Here is a 13559-nt window from a genome sequence, read left to right as displayed (position 1 = left end):
AAATGTGTCAAGATCCAGTCACGCTTGTGTCAAAGGACAATAAGGAATATGAAGTATCACGATCTGCTGCTATGGTTTCACCGACCTTAAAGGCCATGATTGAAGGCTCCTTTGAGGAAAACAAAGGCCGGATAGAACTCAAACAGTTTGATTCTCATATCCTAGAAAAGGTTGTAGAGTATCTGAACTACAACTTCAAATACGGCGGTACCAACGTGGAAGAAGACGATGAAGAAGATGAGATTCCAGAGTTTGACATACCGACTGAAATGTCCTTAGAGTTGTTACTTGCTGCGGACTATTTGAGTATCTAATAAAGTACAAAAAGGGAGCAGAAAAACGAAAATGAGAATTGTGGACCCAAGGTTGCAATGTGTCGCAATGATTCATAAATAGACAGCGCACCGTTATGAGACGTATCTATGCGCGACTCAGACACATGAGAAAGTATGAGGTATCACATAACATTGTATATGGAGAAGCCATTATACAACATATAACTACTAGCTAAATAGTCTTTGCCTCTATTTTAAGATATTACGACATGATTACCTGAACCTCCACGCGCAGAATTTCGCCTGAAAGTAATAGCAGCTTGCCTTCCCTATGCGAATGCTAGATAGTGTATAAAAACCCTTCCATGTTCATATGCACATGTCGTTCATTCACAGGCCCGCCATTCTAGCTCTAACGTCTAGCGCCCCTACTTAAACATCTCTGCAAATGGGCAGCCAGTCTATTTGCCGATACGTCTCTGCCGCAATTTTCGCAGTGGATGTACTGGGACGACTCTTGTTGTTTGTGCAATCCATTGATATCAAGAGCTCCGTTCGGATCGTAATAGTAGTTGCGAAGATCCGGGTACCTCGTCTTCAACAATTGTTGTTGGGTAGCTTCCTGAGAGACGATGTCCTGAATCAACGTGGTTAGTAGGTTATTCAGTATCCCATTCGAAATAGAGTCTATAGTAATAGTTTCTTCGGTCATGACAACAGGAAAATCCCGCAACCCAGAAAATAGAAAAGAGTCCTTCTTCTGATGAGTCGAACACACGCTATGTTAATCTTCCATCCATCATATCAAACATACAGGTGGTGGTGATCCGGGAAAGAAAAAGTGACATTTTTTTGGCCCACTGTTTCACAGCAAAAAAAAGCAAATAGTTACCCTGTGTTGTGTTATACAAATTATATAGATGGAACCGTCCTGGTATACAGTGAAGGGAGAAGGCTCTAACAAGGGAAGTAGCGGTTAGGACTTACTTCAACACCTTACCGTCAACAATTTCCTTTGGTTCACCGTTGACGGAAACTGGCTTGTCCCAAGCCCACATGTTGTTGACGAACTCTTTGTCGTCGTCATTGTTTGGGTCCAACTTGACGTAATCGTAAGATTCCCAGTCCGGAGCGACTTCGAAGGCTGGGACGTAGTCTTGGCCCTTAACCATGATGGCACCGACAATGCCGTTGTTGTTGTTTTCACCATAGACGACTAGACAACCGAACATGTACTTTATGGAGGAACTCAGTCTGTTGAAGAAACCGCCGACCAAGTTGTTGGACATGAAGGTTAAGGTCAATTCATCATTGTACTTGTAAGTGACTTTCCACAGAGAGTATTCTTTCGAGTTGTAATGTTCCCAGAACCAGGGCAAAGCAACCGATCTGGTGTCTTCGTTAGAGTACTTTCCCTTCCAGTCATTCAAGACGAATGTTGGCTCCTCCAACAAGTCCAATGGGTGCCTTAGTCTTCTATTAAAGGCTTCAAGCTCGGTAGTGGCTGGCTTGAACTCCTTCTTCTCTTGTGGAGGAGCCAGTGGCTTTTCCGTGAACTGGAAATCCTTGTATTCGTCTTTCAAGAAGAAAGAAGCTCTAACGTCGTTGAACCATCTGACAATGGCTGGATGTTGAGCCCTCCATTCGGGACCGAAGAGATTTTCGAAGTATCTGGTGAAGATGGAAGCGGCGACTAAGTCAGCCAAAGAGATACTCTCGGTGGCCAAGTAGGCGTTGTCCCTCAATCTAGCGTCGAAGACCTCCACGATCTTGCCAATGGCGTCCATGGCCCCGTCGACGTTCTTCTTGTTGTAAGGGACGTCACCCTTCAAAGGGGCAACAGCGTTGACCATCTGGATGCAGAAGTCGTTGTTAGCCAGCGATTGCCATCTGATGATCTGCGCTTGAGCGTTCAAATCATCCTCAGCACCCAATAGCTGGGTCTTCACCTTTTCGTCCTTCGAAAGCTTGACCAAGTAGTAGTTGATGGCCATGGCCTCGGTCAGCTTATAGCCCCTTGGACCAACAAAGGCAGGCACCTTCTTCAATGGGAAGTCCCTCGCAAACTGCTCCGCAGCACTGTCTGGCGCAACAACGTTGACATCCAGCTTCAAAGCCCTGACAAGGCCCCTAGGAACCCAAGTTCTGATTCTGAAGTTAGCATATAATGTACCCTGAGACATGGCGTGTAAGCGTATATCTAATTATGTAATGCAGTGTTTTCTTATGGTGCAGCAGAAAAAAGAAAAGAGAAGAGAAAAGAAAAAGAAAGGGAAGAAACCAACTGCAACCCGTCAAGCAATGCGAGCAAATGCTACTGATAATGGGAAACAAGAAAAGCCAAAAAAAGGACACTCACTACTCTACAAGGACTATAGTAATCATCCCTCCTCCGCCGGTTGAAAAACAGAAAAGCAGGAATCGGCGCCAGTGACCTGCAGCAGCAAGCGTGAAAAATTCCCGGATTGAGCTCAACGCGGGCGAATGATGAAACAAGCAGCAGTAGGCTTGCACGGGCCTTGCATGCATGCGTGGCAGGCCTTGAACGTTACTTATAAGCAGCAGTTTCGCCACTTGATGCTGCTGTTCTTTACATCTGTTACCTGCCGGGGCTGCTATTACGTTTATTTTGGTTTTCCGGTTTGCGTTTTGCGCTTTTGCACTTATATAGAAGAAACGTAGTTCAAGAGAATCAAATCAACACGAGATTTGGGCATTTTCTTTTGAAAAAACAGAAAGTGAGAATGACCGTGTCAGAACGTTTGAGAACAACCCGTGAAGATAATTCGATGACTAAAGCAACGCTAGACGTAGCTGGAGAGGCAGAAGCCAATGCAAGGAGTGCCAGTGGCAGCAACAACAACGAAAAAAAAAGTCCGCCAGACGAAAATGCAATTGTCCAGGGACCAGATTTGGAGCATAGCCCGGAGGACGATCATTCTGGTGAAAGAAGTTTAGATCGTGAGGCTGCTGCTACGAAGAAGAGGAAAATCCAGCCGTTGAAGAATCCGAAGAAATCACTGAAAAGAGGTAAGGTCCCAGCGCCGCTGAACTTGTTGGATAGTAACACCAGCACACATGCTTCTAGTTCTAAAGAGGGCAGTTCAGCTTCGTCGAACTCTGTGCAGTTCCCCTCCATCACTAGCCAAGGCGTGAAGAGCGCGCCCGCACAAGTTACACAGCATTCCAAGTTCCAGCCTCGTGTGCAATACTTGGGAAAGGCCAGTTCTAGGCAGTCCATACAGGTGAATAGCAATAGCAGCACTTACGGGAAGATACCGATGCCCTCAGCGGGCATTATGACAGCAATAAACCCCTACATGCCCATGAACCGTTACATAATGTCTCCGTACTACAATCCGTACGGTATTCCTCCGCCTCACATGATGAACAAGCCAATAATGACGCCCTATGGGCCTTATCCATATCCAATAGGCCCACGAAGCTCTATTCCGTTCGGCATGCAGGGCAGCAACACTAGATCGTTTGAGGAGAACGAGTATGCTGCCAGCGGGTACAGAAACAAAAGGGGGAACGACTCTTCCGATTCGCCCTTGAGTGGCACCGCCTCTACTGGGAAATCCAGGAGATCCGAGGAAGGTTCAAGGAACTCAAGTGCGGGTTCAAGTGCAAATGTCAGTCCCACGCATCAGCACACGGACCTGGGCCCAGCTGATGTGATTCCTGCAGAGGAATACCACTTGGAACAAGATGCTTTACTCTCAGCTAACACCAAAACTAGAAGCACAAGCACGAGCACGAGCACGAGCAGGGGCTCGTGGCATGACGCTGAACCCAATGAAGACGATGAAGAGGGTACCGACTTGGCCATCGAGGACGGAGCAGTTCCCACGCCCACCTTCACTACGTTCCAGCGGAGTTTGCAGCAGCAGCAGTCGCCCACTCTTCTCCAGGGCGAAATCCGGCTCTCCTCCCACATATTTGCCTTTGAATTTCCCCTGAGCTCCAGCAATGTCGACAAAAGAATGTTCATGAGCATATGTAACAAGGTTTGGAATGAATCAAAGGAGCTGGCTAAAAAATCATCGCATCATAGGACAGGCAAGTGATGGTAACACACACGCACACATGCCCACTCACACACTCACACTCATACTCTCATACATACTCATACACACACACACACACACACACACACACACACACACACCAAGGACAATTAAGTACATACGCAACCTATATAAGCTGATAAACTGATAAAAATGAAGAAAGAGTCGTCACTTTGTTTTTAACAGTCGCTATTATCATCACTAATCACGACCATATTGGTCAGTTGTTTTTTTTATTTTTTTTTTTTTTTTTCAATTGTAACGGATTTGGCCTTGCAGTGTTCTGATACAGGTGAAACGAAACACCAGATCAAGAAGGGTAAAGGAGGCGAAATTCTCAACTAGGTGGAGTCCCAACAGGTGTAAAAGTTCTGATTATTAGCTGCACTTGAGTCCTGTTATTTCCTATCTATACTTACTTCCATAGTTTGCAAAAGGTGGAGGAGAAAATCAATAATTTATAGTTGTTTTCAAGCAAAAGAATTTGAAATAGCCAGGACGAAAAATAGGGAACGATGTCACTTTCTCATGTATCATACCGTTTAAGAAAAAACCCGTGGCTAAGCATTTTTCTGCCTCTTTTGGCTATATTTCTGATATATATTGTCTTCTTTCAAAGGGATCAATCGTTACTAGGACTTGACGGGCAATCCATTTCTCAATACAAATGGGCACACGAAAAGGAAAACACATTTTACTTCCCTTTCACCAAGAAATATAAGATGCCAAAGTATTCTTATAAGAAGAAAAGCGGCTGGTTGTTCAACGATCACGTGGAAGACATTATTCCTGAAGGTCATATTGCTCATTACGATTTGAACAAATTACACTCTACTTCAGACGCAGCTGTTAATAAGGAACATGTTTTAATACTGACTCCGATGCAAACATTTCATCAACAATATTGGGACAATCTGCTGCAGTTAAGTTATCCGCGGGAGTTGATCGAGTTGGGATTCATTACACCAAGAACAGCCACTGGTGATTTAGCATTGAAAAATTTGGAGAACGCCATTAAAAAAGTCCAAACCGACAAGAAAACTCAAAGATTTAGTAAAATCACTATCTTGCGACAGAATTCTCAGAGTTTTGATAAGTTAATGGAAAAGGAAAGACACGCCTTAGACGTTCAAAAGGAGAGACGTGCGGCAATGGCTCTGGCACGTAACGAGTTGCTATTTTCTACGATAGGTCCCCACACTTCTTGGATTTTGTGGCTAGACGCTGATATCATAGAGACACCGGTGTCTTTAATTCAAGATATGACTCAACACGACAAAGCCGTCTTAGCTGCGAACATCTACCAAAGGTTCTATGATCAAGAGAAAAAGCAGCCGTCGATTAGGCCATATGATTTCAACAATTGGCAAGAAAGTGATACTGGTTTGGAAATAGCCTCTCAGATGGGTGACGATGAGATTATCGTGGAGGGTTATGCAGAGATTGCCACCTATAGACCGCTCATGGCGCATCACTACAACGCCGATGGCCTACCAAATGAAGAAATGGCGCTGGACGGTGTTGGTGGTGGCTGTACCTTGGTTAAAGCGGACGTTCACAGGGACGGTGCTATGTTCCCCAATTTTCCATTCTACCATTTGATTGAAACCGAAGGATTTGCCAAGATGGCTAAGAGACTAAATTACAATGTATTTGGCTTGCCAAACTACTTAGTTTATCACATAGAGGAAGAAAATCATTAACCCAATGAGGAAAAAAGATAGAAGCAATAACTTGGTGAAAAAATGATGGTATTAAGGTTACTAGTTGAAAATGAACAAATACAATATATATATATATATATATATATATATATATATATAATTTACACATGTATATTAAAAAAAATGCCGAATAAAAAGTGCTACAAACTCAAAACCGCGAGATTGAAGATGAATCATATGGGATTATTTTCTTTTTTTTATCATTTATATATTGGCGGTCTTGACTTTTTATTCCTCTCTAATCTAACAATCATCCACTCAATAGCATCTTTAACACCTTCCCCAGTTAATGCACTAATTGGCAAAACCCTACTATCTCTGGCGCTTATATGCTCGGCAATTTTATTGAACACTTGCTTTATATCTTGTACTTCCATTCTGTCCTGTCTATCCTGTTTATTAGCCAACATTAAGATGGGCACACCTTCAATTTCTTCATCCATTACGACAGATTGTAAAGTTGTGGAACATTCGTCCAGTCGTTCTCTATCTGAGCTATCCACAATAAACACTATACCATGACATAGGGAATAGTATTCTGACCACATTGATCTTAGAGACTCTTGTCCACCCACATCCCAGAACTTCAAGATTTGTTTACTATCAACGGGTATTGTTGCCACGTTTTGCCCGACCGTAGGCTGTATCTTTTCCAGGGCTTTAAATGCTAGAGAATATTCCTTTTTTAGTGTCTCCAGAAATGTCGTTTTGCCTGCATTATCTAGACCTAATATTAGAATTGAATATTGCTCCTTTTTATTCCAATTATTATAAAGGCCCTTGACTAAATGAAACATGTGTGTACTACGCTTTCTATACCTCTACTCTTCTCCACGTTTAATTTTGAATCTTACATGAATTTGATTTCACTTTTTTTGATTTTCCGTTTACGTTTTTCCTGAAGGTGATGTGATGTAAACATATTTTTATTGCTACGCCAATACTCACATAAATCTCGAACAGGAGGGATGGGAACCCGAGTTGTATACATACATACATATATATATATTTATGTGCGTGCATATATTGATAATTCTTGGTCATAAAGATTTTAGAGAAAATACGGAAGCTCATCAACTCATCCAAGAAAGAAAAGATAGTCAGATGTCTCAGGCTCGATAGAGATATTTAACATTCAAATTCTAAGATTACAAAATTTTCATCACCTAATAAATAAGAAATAGCATCTGTCGTAGAATACAGCAAAATTTCTCTATCTTCATTCTTGATCAGTTTCCCACCAATCCAATTAAGATTTTTCAGAAGGCCTAATCCATTATTTATCAAATCATCTCTTGAAATATATAATCTCAATTTCATGTATTCGAATTTTAAATTTTGATTCAAATCAGAGGTTAGCTCTAGGAGAGCAAGCAGCCATTCTTTGTTTATGTAATTACTGTGGTTATCATGAATGCTCTTATTTTTCAGTAAAGATGGCAATACAACGTGGAAGTAGTTCTCATTCAGTTTACTCCAAATTAATTCCTGCGTAAATAAAGGGAGGTAAAGTATGAAATATTGTGAGCCTAATTTCCTCCAATCGTAACCGTCGTTAACATCATAATTTTTATATTTTTTAGTATTTTCAGTATAAATCAGTCTCTTCAGCGTAATTTTCATATCGTCCACTAACTTATCTTTTAACATTTTAGCCACAGGTCTCTTCTTGTTATCTTTATCTTTAACTAAGAGGTTGCAATCCAATATGAACTGAGATTCCATGCATAAGATGACATCCCAATAAAAATCGATGATATTAGCCTCAGCAGATAGATCTAAAGGGATGTCACGCGCGCCAATCCTTGAAACCATTGCTTGTCAAACTATAGGTGGAAAGCATGGGCATCGGAACGCACTTGTTACTTTTCAGCAATGAGCTGATTGGAAAATGCAAAGAAATACCCAGATTCGACGGGTCCTCTATGAGCCTCGTCAGCTCCGGATTTTGTAGAGTTTTGATTATTTTTGCTTTTCTCTTTTGTATTACATCAGACATTTTTCGTGAAAATTTCCTATCTCTCTGTACTGCTTTCGCTATTTAATGATATGGTACTTCCTCCTCTATCTATGCATTTCTTTATTCTCAGTCATGTCATATATACTCATCACCGGTTATCTTTTTCTGGTTCTTAAGTGGCGCTCTCGTAAAACACGAGTTGTTGCTTTACAGGAAGAGAAAAAAATAACATTCCAGTTACATGTGATATTTAATTCGACAATTATGCCGGAGTTTTGCTTGAATAAAAATTATGCTGTGAGCAACTACTCTAAGACACGTGAATACTGAGTGTTTTACCAAGCTCTTGCATTATTGAGTAACGATAAGTGTATCATGCATTTCCTTCTGAGTAAAAAAATCGCACGGTTTCTATTAATTTCGTTTGTTTTCGTACTGGCTCTAATGGTCACGTTGAATCATCCGACTGCAAGGAAGATGTCAGAAGAATACCTTACGCCATACCTTCCGAATGCCCTGCAGCCTATTGCCAAAATCAGTGCAGAGGAACAAAGACGTATAAAATATGCACAAGAAGAAGCCGAATTGAAACAGTCCTTGGAGGAAGATGCCATCAGAAATGCAACCAACAATGCCATCAAGGAAAAGATCAAATCTTTCGGTGGTAATGAAACGACACTAGGTTACATGGTACCATCGTATGCCAATCACGGAGGATCTCCACCAAAGGCATGTTTTGTCTCATTAATTACTGAACGGGATTCCATGACCCAAATCTTGCAATCTATTGATGAGGTGCAAGTTAAATTCAACAAGAATTTTGCTTACCCATGGGTTTTCCTCAGTCAAGGAGAGCTTGATGAAACGAAAAAGGAAATGATTAAACAAGCCATGACCGATTCTATGAATGGAAATCCCGAAGTAGTCGATATTACATTTGCTGAAATTCCTGAGGCCGAATGGAAATACCCGGAATGGATTGAAGAAAATAAAGCGGCTGATTCATTAATTGCCCTAGCAAATATCCCTGACGGTGATTCTAGAGCCGTCAGATATCAAGCTAGATATTTAGCAGGGTTTTTTTGGAGACATCCCGCCCTGGATGAGTTCGATTGGTATTGGAGAGTGGATCCCGGTATTGAGTTGTACTGTGATATCGATTATGACCTTTTCCGATGGATGCAAGATAAGAACAAAGTTTTCGGGTTCACATTGAGTATGAGTGAGGCGAAGGAGGCTAATGAGAAAATTTGGGACGTTACTAAAAAATTTGGTAAGGATTTCCCCAAGCTCATTGCAAAGGATAACTTTAAGGCATTTGTTACGAAAAAGGATTCTGAAGATTTCAACAACTGTGAATTCATATCGAATTTCGAAATCGGTAATTTGAACTTTTATAGATCACCGGCTTACAGGAAATTTTTTGAGTACATCGACAAAGAAGGTGGTATATTTTACTGGAAATGGAGTGATTCTATTATCCATACGATTGGGTTATCTATGTTGTTGCCCAAGGATAAAATACATTTCTTTGAAAATGTAGGATTCCATTATGAAAAGTATGATAGCTGTCCCTTAAACGACGACATATGGAATCAATATAATTGTGACTGCGACCAAGGAAATGACTTCACATTTAGAAGTACGTCGTGTGGTGAACACTACTTCGATATTGTAAAGAAGGATAAACCAGAAGGTTGGAATAGATTACCATAAATCAGAACGTCGGTGTATAGGAACAAACATGGTTTATATATATTTACGAATATATATATATATATATGTATATTTATTTAATTTTTAACAAAGGAAAGGGAAAACAAAACTAATAAGTATGAAAAACGTATCGGGAGGTAGTGAATATATAATGACTATTAAACTGTTTGAGGTTTAATATGATGTCGCAGTTTTTTTTTTGGTTTGACTTTTTTTTGATTAATTTTCAGTGTTCGAGGAGTCATTGGATGCGAAATGCAATTGTATTTTCGGAAGAAATAAAACTCCAACCTTCTAATAAACAATTTTTTTTTTTTATTTTTATTCTTGGTTTGCGGATTTTCGGATGAGATGATGAGTGGCATATAATATACTTGGAAAAGGGGAAAGATTAGAGGAAAACCGACTTTTCATTCTGGACAATGTCTCGACTTGAAATCATGAATTAATAATTCCTCGATTTCATTGTCTGATTCTTCTTGAATCGCAGGTCCGGTGCGATACCTGAGATTCTGGTTCACGCTTGAATTCGATAATGTGGTTTGGCCTTGCTCTTGCCAGATATTGGATGAAGATGATGAGACGGGAGAGTAAGCATTGATATTCGCGTTATTGTAATTATAATTGATGTACGAAGAAGAAGAAGAAGGAGGAGAAAAGAATTCTGTATTTAGTATCTCAGGGCTTTTCTGGGGTGAAGCCATTGGGTATTGTGAGGTAAAACAGTTTGCATTCGAAGCAGAATGAGAAAATTCCGTGTGTGCAGAGAGTGGAGGAGACATGTAAGTAGAGAAAGAAGCGGATCTAGCGTGAGAAAAGTAATTATTATGTGGAGGAGTAATTTCAATGGGCTCTTTGCTGTTCATTTTCAACCCATTCGGCAAAACATGAGCATTGACACACTTGTTACCGAATTTACAGTTGCCCCTTGCGAAATATTTACAGGGCAAATTATTTGCAGAACTGATGATGTCTGGTGAATGAGAAAAAGGGCAGGAGGAGCCAGCCTGACAATTGCCCATCTTGAAAAATTTACATGGCACGTGAGAGTAGTCTTTCTGCTGCTGAGAATTGTTTTTCGTTATCAGTAGATGTTCCATAATGACCTTTTGCTGTTGGGACGAAAAGGGCAGTTGATTAGCGGCATTGTAGTTTTTGGGTAAATCCACATTTGCGTTGCTATCGTTGAAAGATCTTGGTATATTCTCCAGATCTTGGATCTGGGGTGCAAATATCTCGTTTGCTGATTTGGAGTTTCTCCTTGCGTTACTGCCCGGATGATTTAACACAGACATGTTATCAAAAGTATCCATTTTTCTGGCAAATAATAGCGTGAAGATTGATTGTTAGAGAAGTAGTGATTTTGGTTGGCTTCTAGATAATGAAATCTAGATCTGGTGACACTAAGGGGCAAGAAGTAAAAACAAGTAAAAACAAGTAAAAACAAGAAATCCCAGAAAGAGAACAAGAAAAGACTAGTAGCTAAGTGACCCTTTGTTTTTATAATGCTAGGAGGAAAAGAGGCCTTCAGATTACATATCATTACCGTATCGATGTAATAATGAATTTTGTGCTGATGTATGGGGGAAGAACTACACCAAGCACCGAAATTAAACTTAAAAATTGCAAGATAAGCGAGGTGCATAATACAAAACAAAGAAGATAAAGGTGATATTTGGTAGGTACTTCATGATAAGAATACCGCACACACAACATGTTATTCTCCACATCATTTTCATTACCACACTGCCCCTGCCACATTGTACACTTGCTGGCTGATACGATGCTACCCACGCCTTTTCTTACTCCTGCTTCTTCTTATCCCGTGGCACACTGTGGCGGTCCGCACAAAGAATTCTTAACCTTTACGTTTTAAGGGGGGGCGGGGCGTGGCGGGGTTCCGCCGTTCCGAAGTCATTAAGAGGGCACTAAGTACGGACCGTTACCCTCTGATGCGTTTTTTTTCTTTCATCGTCATCGGAAGGAATGAGTTAACTGCAACCAAAAGAAAAGAACACCACGATCATTGTGGATGGATCATGTGAGATGTTCAAAAGTTTTGCAATCAGGCATGAGCGGATACACGGGAAGTAATTATAGCAGATACTCATCCACTCCTCCGGGACAAAGAGGGAATTATCACCCTCCCAGACGAGGTAGAGGTGGAGCGGGAGGGTCGTATTATAGAGGCGGCAATACGTCCTATGGCGCGAGATACAACGGCGACTACGAGCAAGCACCACAAGATGGAGACTCAAGACAGCCCGCAGGATACTATAGAAACGGGTACACAGACACGAAACCCTACTACCCAGGAAACAGCAGGCATTATCAAGCACAGCCCCATAGATACAATAACAATGTGAATACCTACCGCGTACCGCACGGTGGCAGTAGCCAAGATGGGACTGGCAGATCCACGAGTGGCCCGCAAGGTGATTATGAAGACAAACGACTCAAGTCCAGATACCAAACCATGCAAGCGGATTATCCGTACCAGCAGCCGATAAGCGCCGGCGCTGGCAGTGGTAGCAGCGGTGGTAGCAGCGGCAGCACTGGCAGTAACGGGCTTCCGCCGCCACCTTCGGTATCATCTGTGACCAGTACTAAGACATATCACGGAAACACCTACCCATACACCGACAACCACCACTACGGCAGCTACCATCGTCAAGAGACACCGCCACCTCCTCCACTAAGTAATCACTACGGAAGCAGTTACCCAGCGCAGGCGCCCGAAAAAAGAAGTAACAGCAGCGGTATCGTCCAAACGAAAAGAGCAATAGATATGAAAGATTCCCCGTTCTTGTACCTAACGGATTTCGACAAGAACATCAAAAAGTCAAATAACACAGAAAACGAGTGTGAGAAAGCAAGGGAGGTGTTAAAAGAGAGCGACCTCATCGACTCTGCTTTGGAGGACCTAAATTTAAAGGTCAATTCTAATGTGCTAGAATTGCGACTTCTAAATAACCAGTGCGACAAGCACGCTTTGAACATCCAGCTGACCCAGGAAAAACTGGATTCACTGTTGTTGATGCAGTAGGGTGTACCGTACCTTTAAATAGACTATGTAAATGCAAGAAACGAAAACTGAAAGAGGAAATGTAAGCAAGCAGCGCACCACCTTTATTTGCCGATAGAATGTACTACCCGGCTGCAGGAGTAGTATAATCTGGATAAACAGCCAAGACTGTCAGCCGCCTATCTATCTATTGGGATCATTATCTACTTGTTTAGGTCATGATATCTCAACCAGCGTAGGGTCGCGCGCTGCGCTGGTTCCTATTTGGACCACGAGCTCCCACGACGGAAACCCACACATTGCACCCTGTACCCCCCGCATTATTATTATCCCTCGAACCGCCTCACTCCCATTCGCGTCGCGTCGCGGCGCGTCATTATCACTGACCCAGGACCTGCTGCGTCACTTCTCTCGCTACCGGTCACAACAGCTTCTCCGAGATAAAAACCAATGTTCTGCTAAGCCATCTTTTTTTTTTTTCACTTTTCTTCTTCCCACTTTCTTCGTTATTATCGCTTTTTTCCGCACTTCCTAAGCCATGCCTTCAGCGTTGTTTTTTCCTCACTTTCATGTCCACTGCCAATTTCCACTTTTTCTTCCCCTCTTGCTATATATAAACTTTTCCACTTCAAAAAGGAATGGGCGAGAGTACAGGGAGAGGAGGCTCACGCTGAGGTTTCATTTTTTCTGTATTTCCAAGCATAGTTAAATAAAAGGTACCTTTTTCCTATATATTCGCTTCGCATGGTCTGTATTCTTTAACCCACTACTTTATTTACTATCGGTTTT

The 13559-nt window shown here is 41.7% G+C and overlaps 9 protein-coding genes and 1 pseudogene across 10 annotated transcripts; 5 read left to right on the top strand and 5 right to left on the bottom strand.

Annotated features, from left to right (window-relative positions):
* Positions 1-2: 2 nt before the first annotated feature.
* ELC1 (elongin C) lies at positions 3-314 on the top strand (the record flags this gene model as incomplete). The annotated part of the gene is made up of 1 exon (XM_056231807.1): positions 3-314. The coding sequence occupies one exon, from the start codon at positions 3-5 to the stop codon at positions 312-314; it is 312 nt and encodes a 103-aa protein (XP_056085589.1).
* A 373-nt stretch (positions 315-687) lies between these two features.
* On the bottom strand, positions 688-987 carry SGF11 (SAGA histone acetyltransferase complex subunit SGF11; the record flags this gene model as incomplete). The annotated part of the gene is made up of 1 exon (XM_056231806.1): positions 688-987. The coding sequence occupies one exon, from the start codon at positions 985-987 to the stop codon at positions 688-690; it is 300 nt and encodes a 99-aa protein (XP_056085588.1).
* Positions 988-1258: 271 nt separating this feature from the next.
* On the bottom strand, positions 1259-2458 carry CAM1 (translation elongation factor EF1B gamma; the record flags this gene model as incomplete). The annotated part of the gene is made up of 1 exon (XM_056231805.1): positions 1259-2458. One exon carries the CDS (start codon positions 2456-2458, stop codon positions 1259-1261), a length of 1200 nt encoding a protein of 399 aa, XP_056085587.1.
* Positions 2459-3019: 561 nt separating this feature from the next.
* Positions 3020-4345, top strand: DIG1 (Dig1p; the record flags this gene model as incomplete). The annotated part of the gene is made up of 1 exon (XM_056231804.1): positions 3020-4345. One exon carries the CDS (start codon positions 3020-3022, stop codon positions 4343-4345), a length of 1326 nt encoding a protein of 441 aa, XP_056085586.1.
* Positions 4346-4860: 515 nt separating this feature from the next.
* On the top strand, positions 4861-6048 carry MNN9 (mannosyltransferase complex subunit MNN9; the record flags this gene model as incomplete). Its single annotated transcript, XM_056231802.1, has 1 exon — positions 4861-6048. One exon carries the CDS (start codon positions 4861-4863, stop codon positions 6046-6048), a length of 1188 nt encoding a protein of 395 aa, XP_056085585.1.
* Positions 6049-6269: 221 nt separating this feature from the next.
* On the bottom strand, positions 6270-6866 carry ARL3 (Arf family GTPase ARL3; the record flags this gene model as incomplete). The annotated part of the gene is made up of 1 exon (XM_056231801.1): positions 6270-6866. One exon carries the CDS (start codon positions 6864-6866, stop codon positions 6270-6272), a length of 597 nt encoding a protein of 198 aa, XP_056085584.1.
* A 331-nt stretch (positions 6867-7197) lies between these two features.
* On the bottom strand, positions 7198-8068 carry SKDI16G2180 (annotated as a pseudogene). The gene is given in 2 exon segments: positions 7198-7860; positions 7862-8068. Coding segments are annotated over 2 exon segments (870 nt in total).
* Positions 8069-8404: 336 nt separating this feature from the next.
* Positions 8405-9745, top strand: KTR6 (putative mannosyltransferase; the record flags this gene model as incomplete). The annotated part of the gene is made up of 1 exon (XM_056231800.1): positions 8405-9745. The coding sequence occupies one exon, from the start codon at positions 8405-8407 to the stop codon at positions 9743-9745; it is 1341 nt and encodes a 446-aa protein (XP_056085583.1).
* A 410-nt stretch (positions 9746-10155) lies between these two features.
* On the bottom strand, positions 10156-11058 carry LEE1 (Lee1p; the record flags this gene model as incomplete). Its single annotated transcript, XM_056231799.1, has 1 exon — positions 10156-11058. The coding sequence occupies one exon, from the start codon at positions 11056-11058 to the stop codon at positions 10156-10158; it is 903 nt and encodes a 300-aa protein (XP_056085582.1).
* A 758-nt stretch (positions 11059-11816) lies between these two features.
* Positions 11817-12791, top strand: LGE1 (Lge1p; the record flags this gene model as incomplete). The annotated part of the gene is made up of 1 exon (XM_056231798.1): positions 11817-12791. The coding sequence occupies one exon, from the start codon at positions 11817-11819 to the stop codon at positions 12789-12791; it is 975 nt and encodes a 324-aa protein (XP_056085581.1).
* Positions 12792-13559: the final 768 nt, after the last annotated feature.

Source organism: Saccharomyces kudriavzevii (genome assembly GCF_947243775.1).
Source record: "Saccharomyces kudriavzevii IFO 1802 strain IFO1802 genome assembly, chromosome: 16".
NCBI classification, from domain to species: Eukaryota; Fungi; Ascomycota; class Saccharomycetes; order Saccharomycetales; family Saccharomycetaceae; genus Saccharomyces; species Saccharomyces kudriavzevii.
The sequence above is the reverse complement of the archived record's forward strand: the minus strand, read 5'-3'. Positions and strand labels throughout refer to the sequence as shown.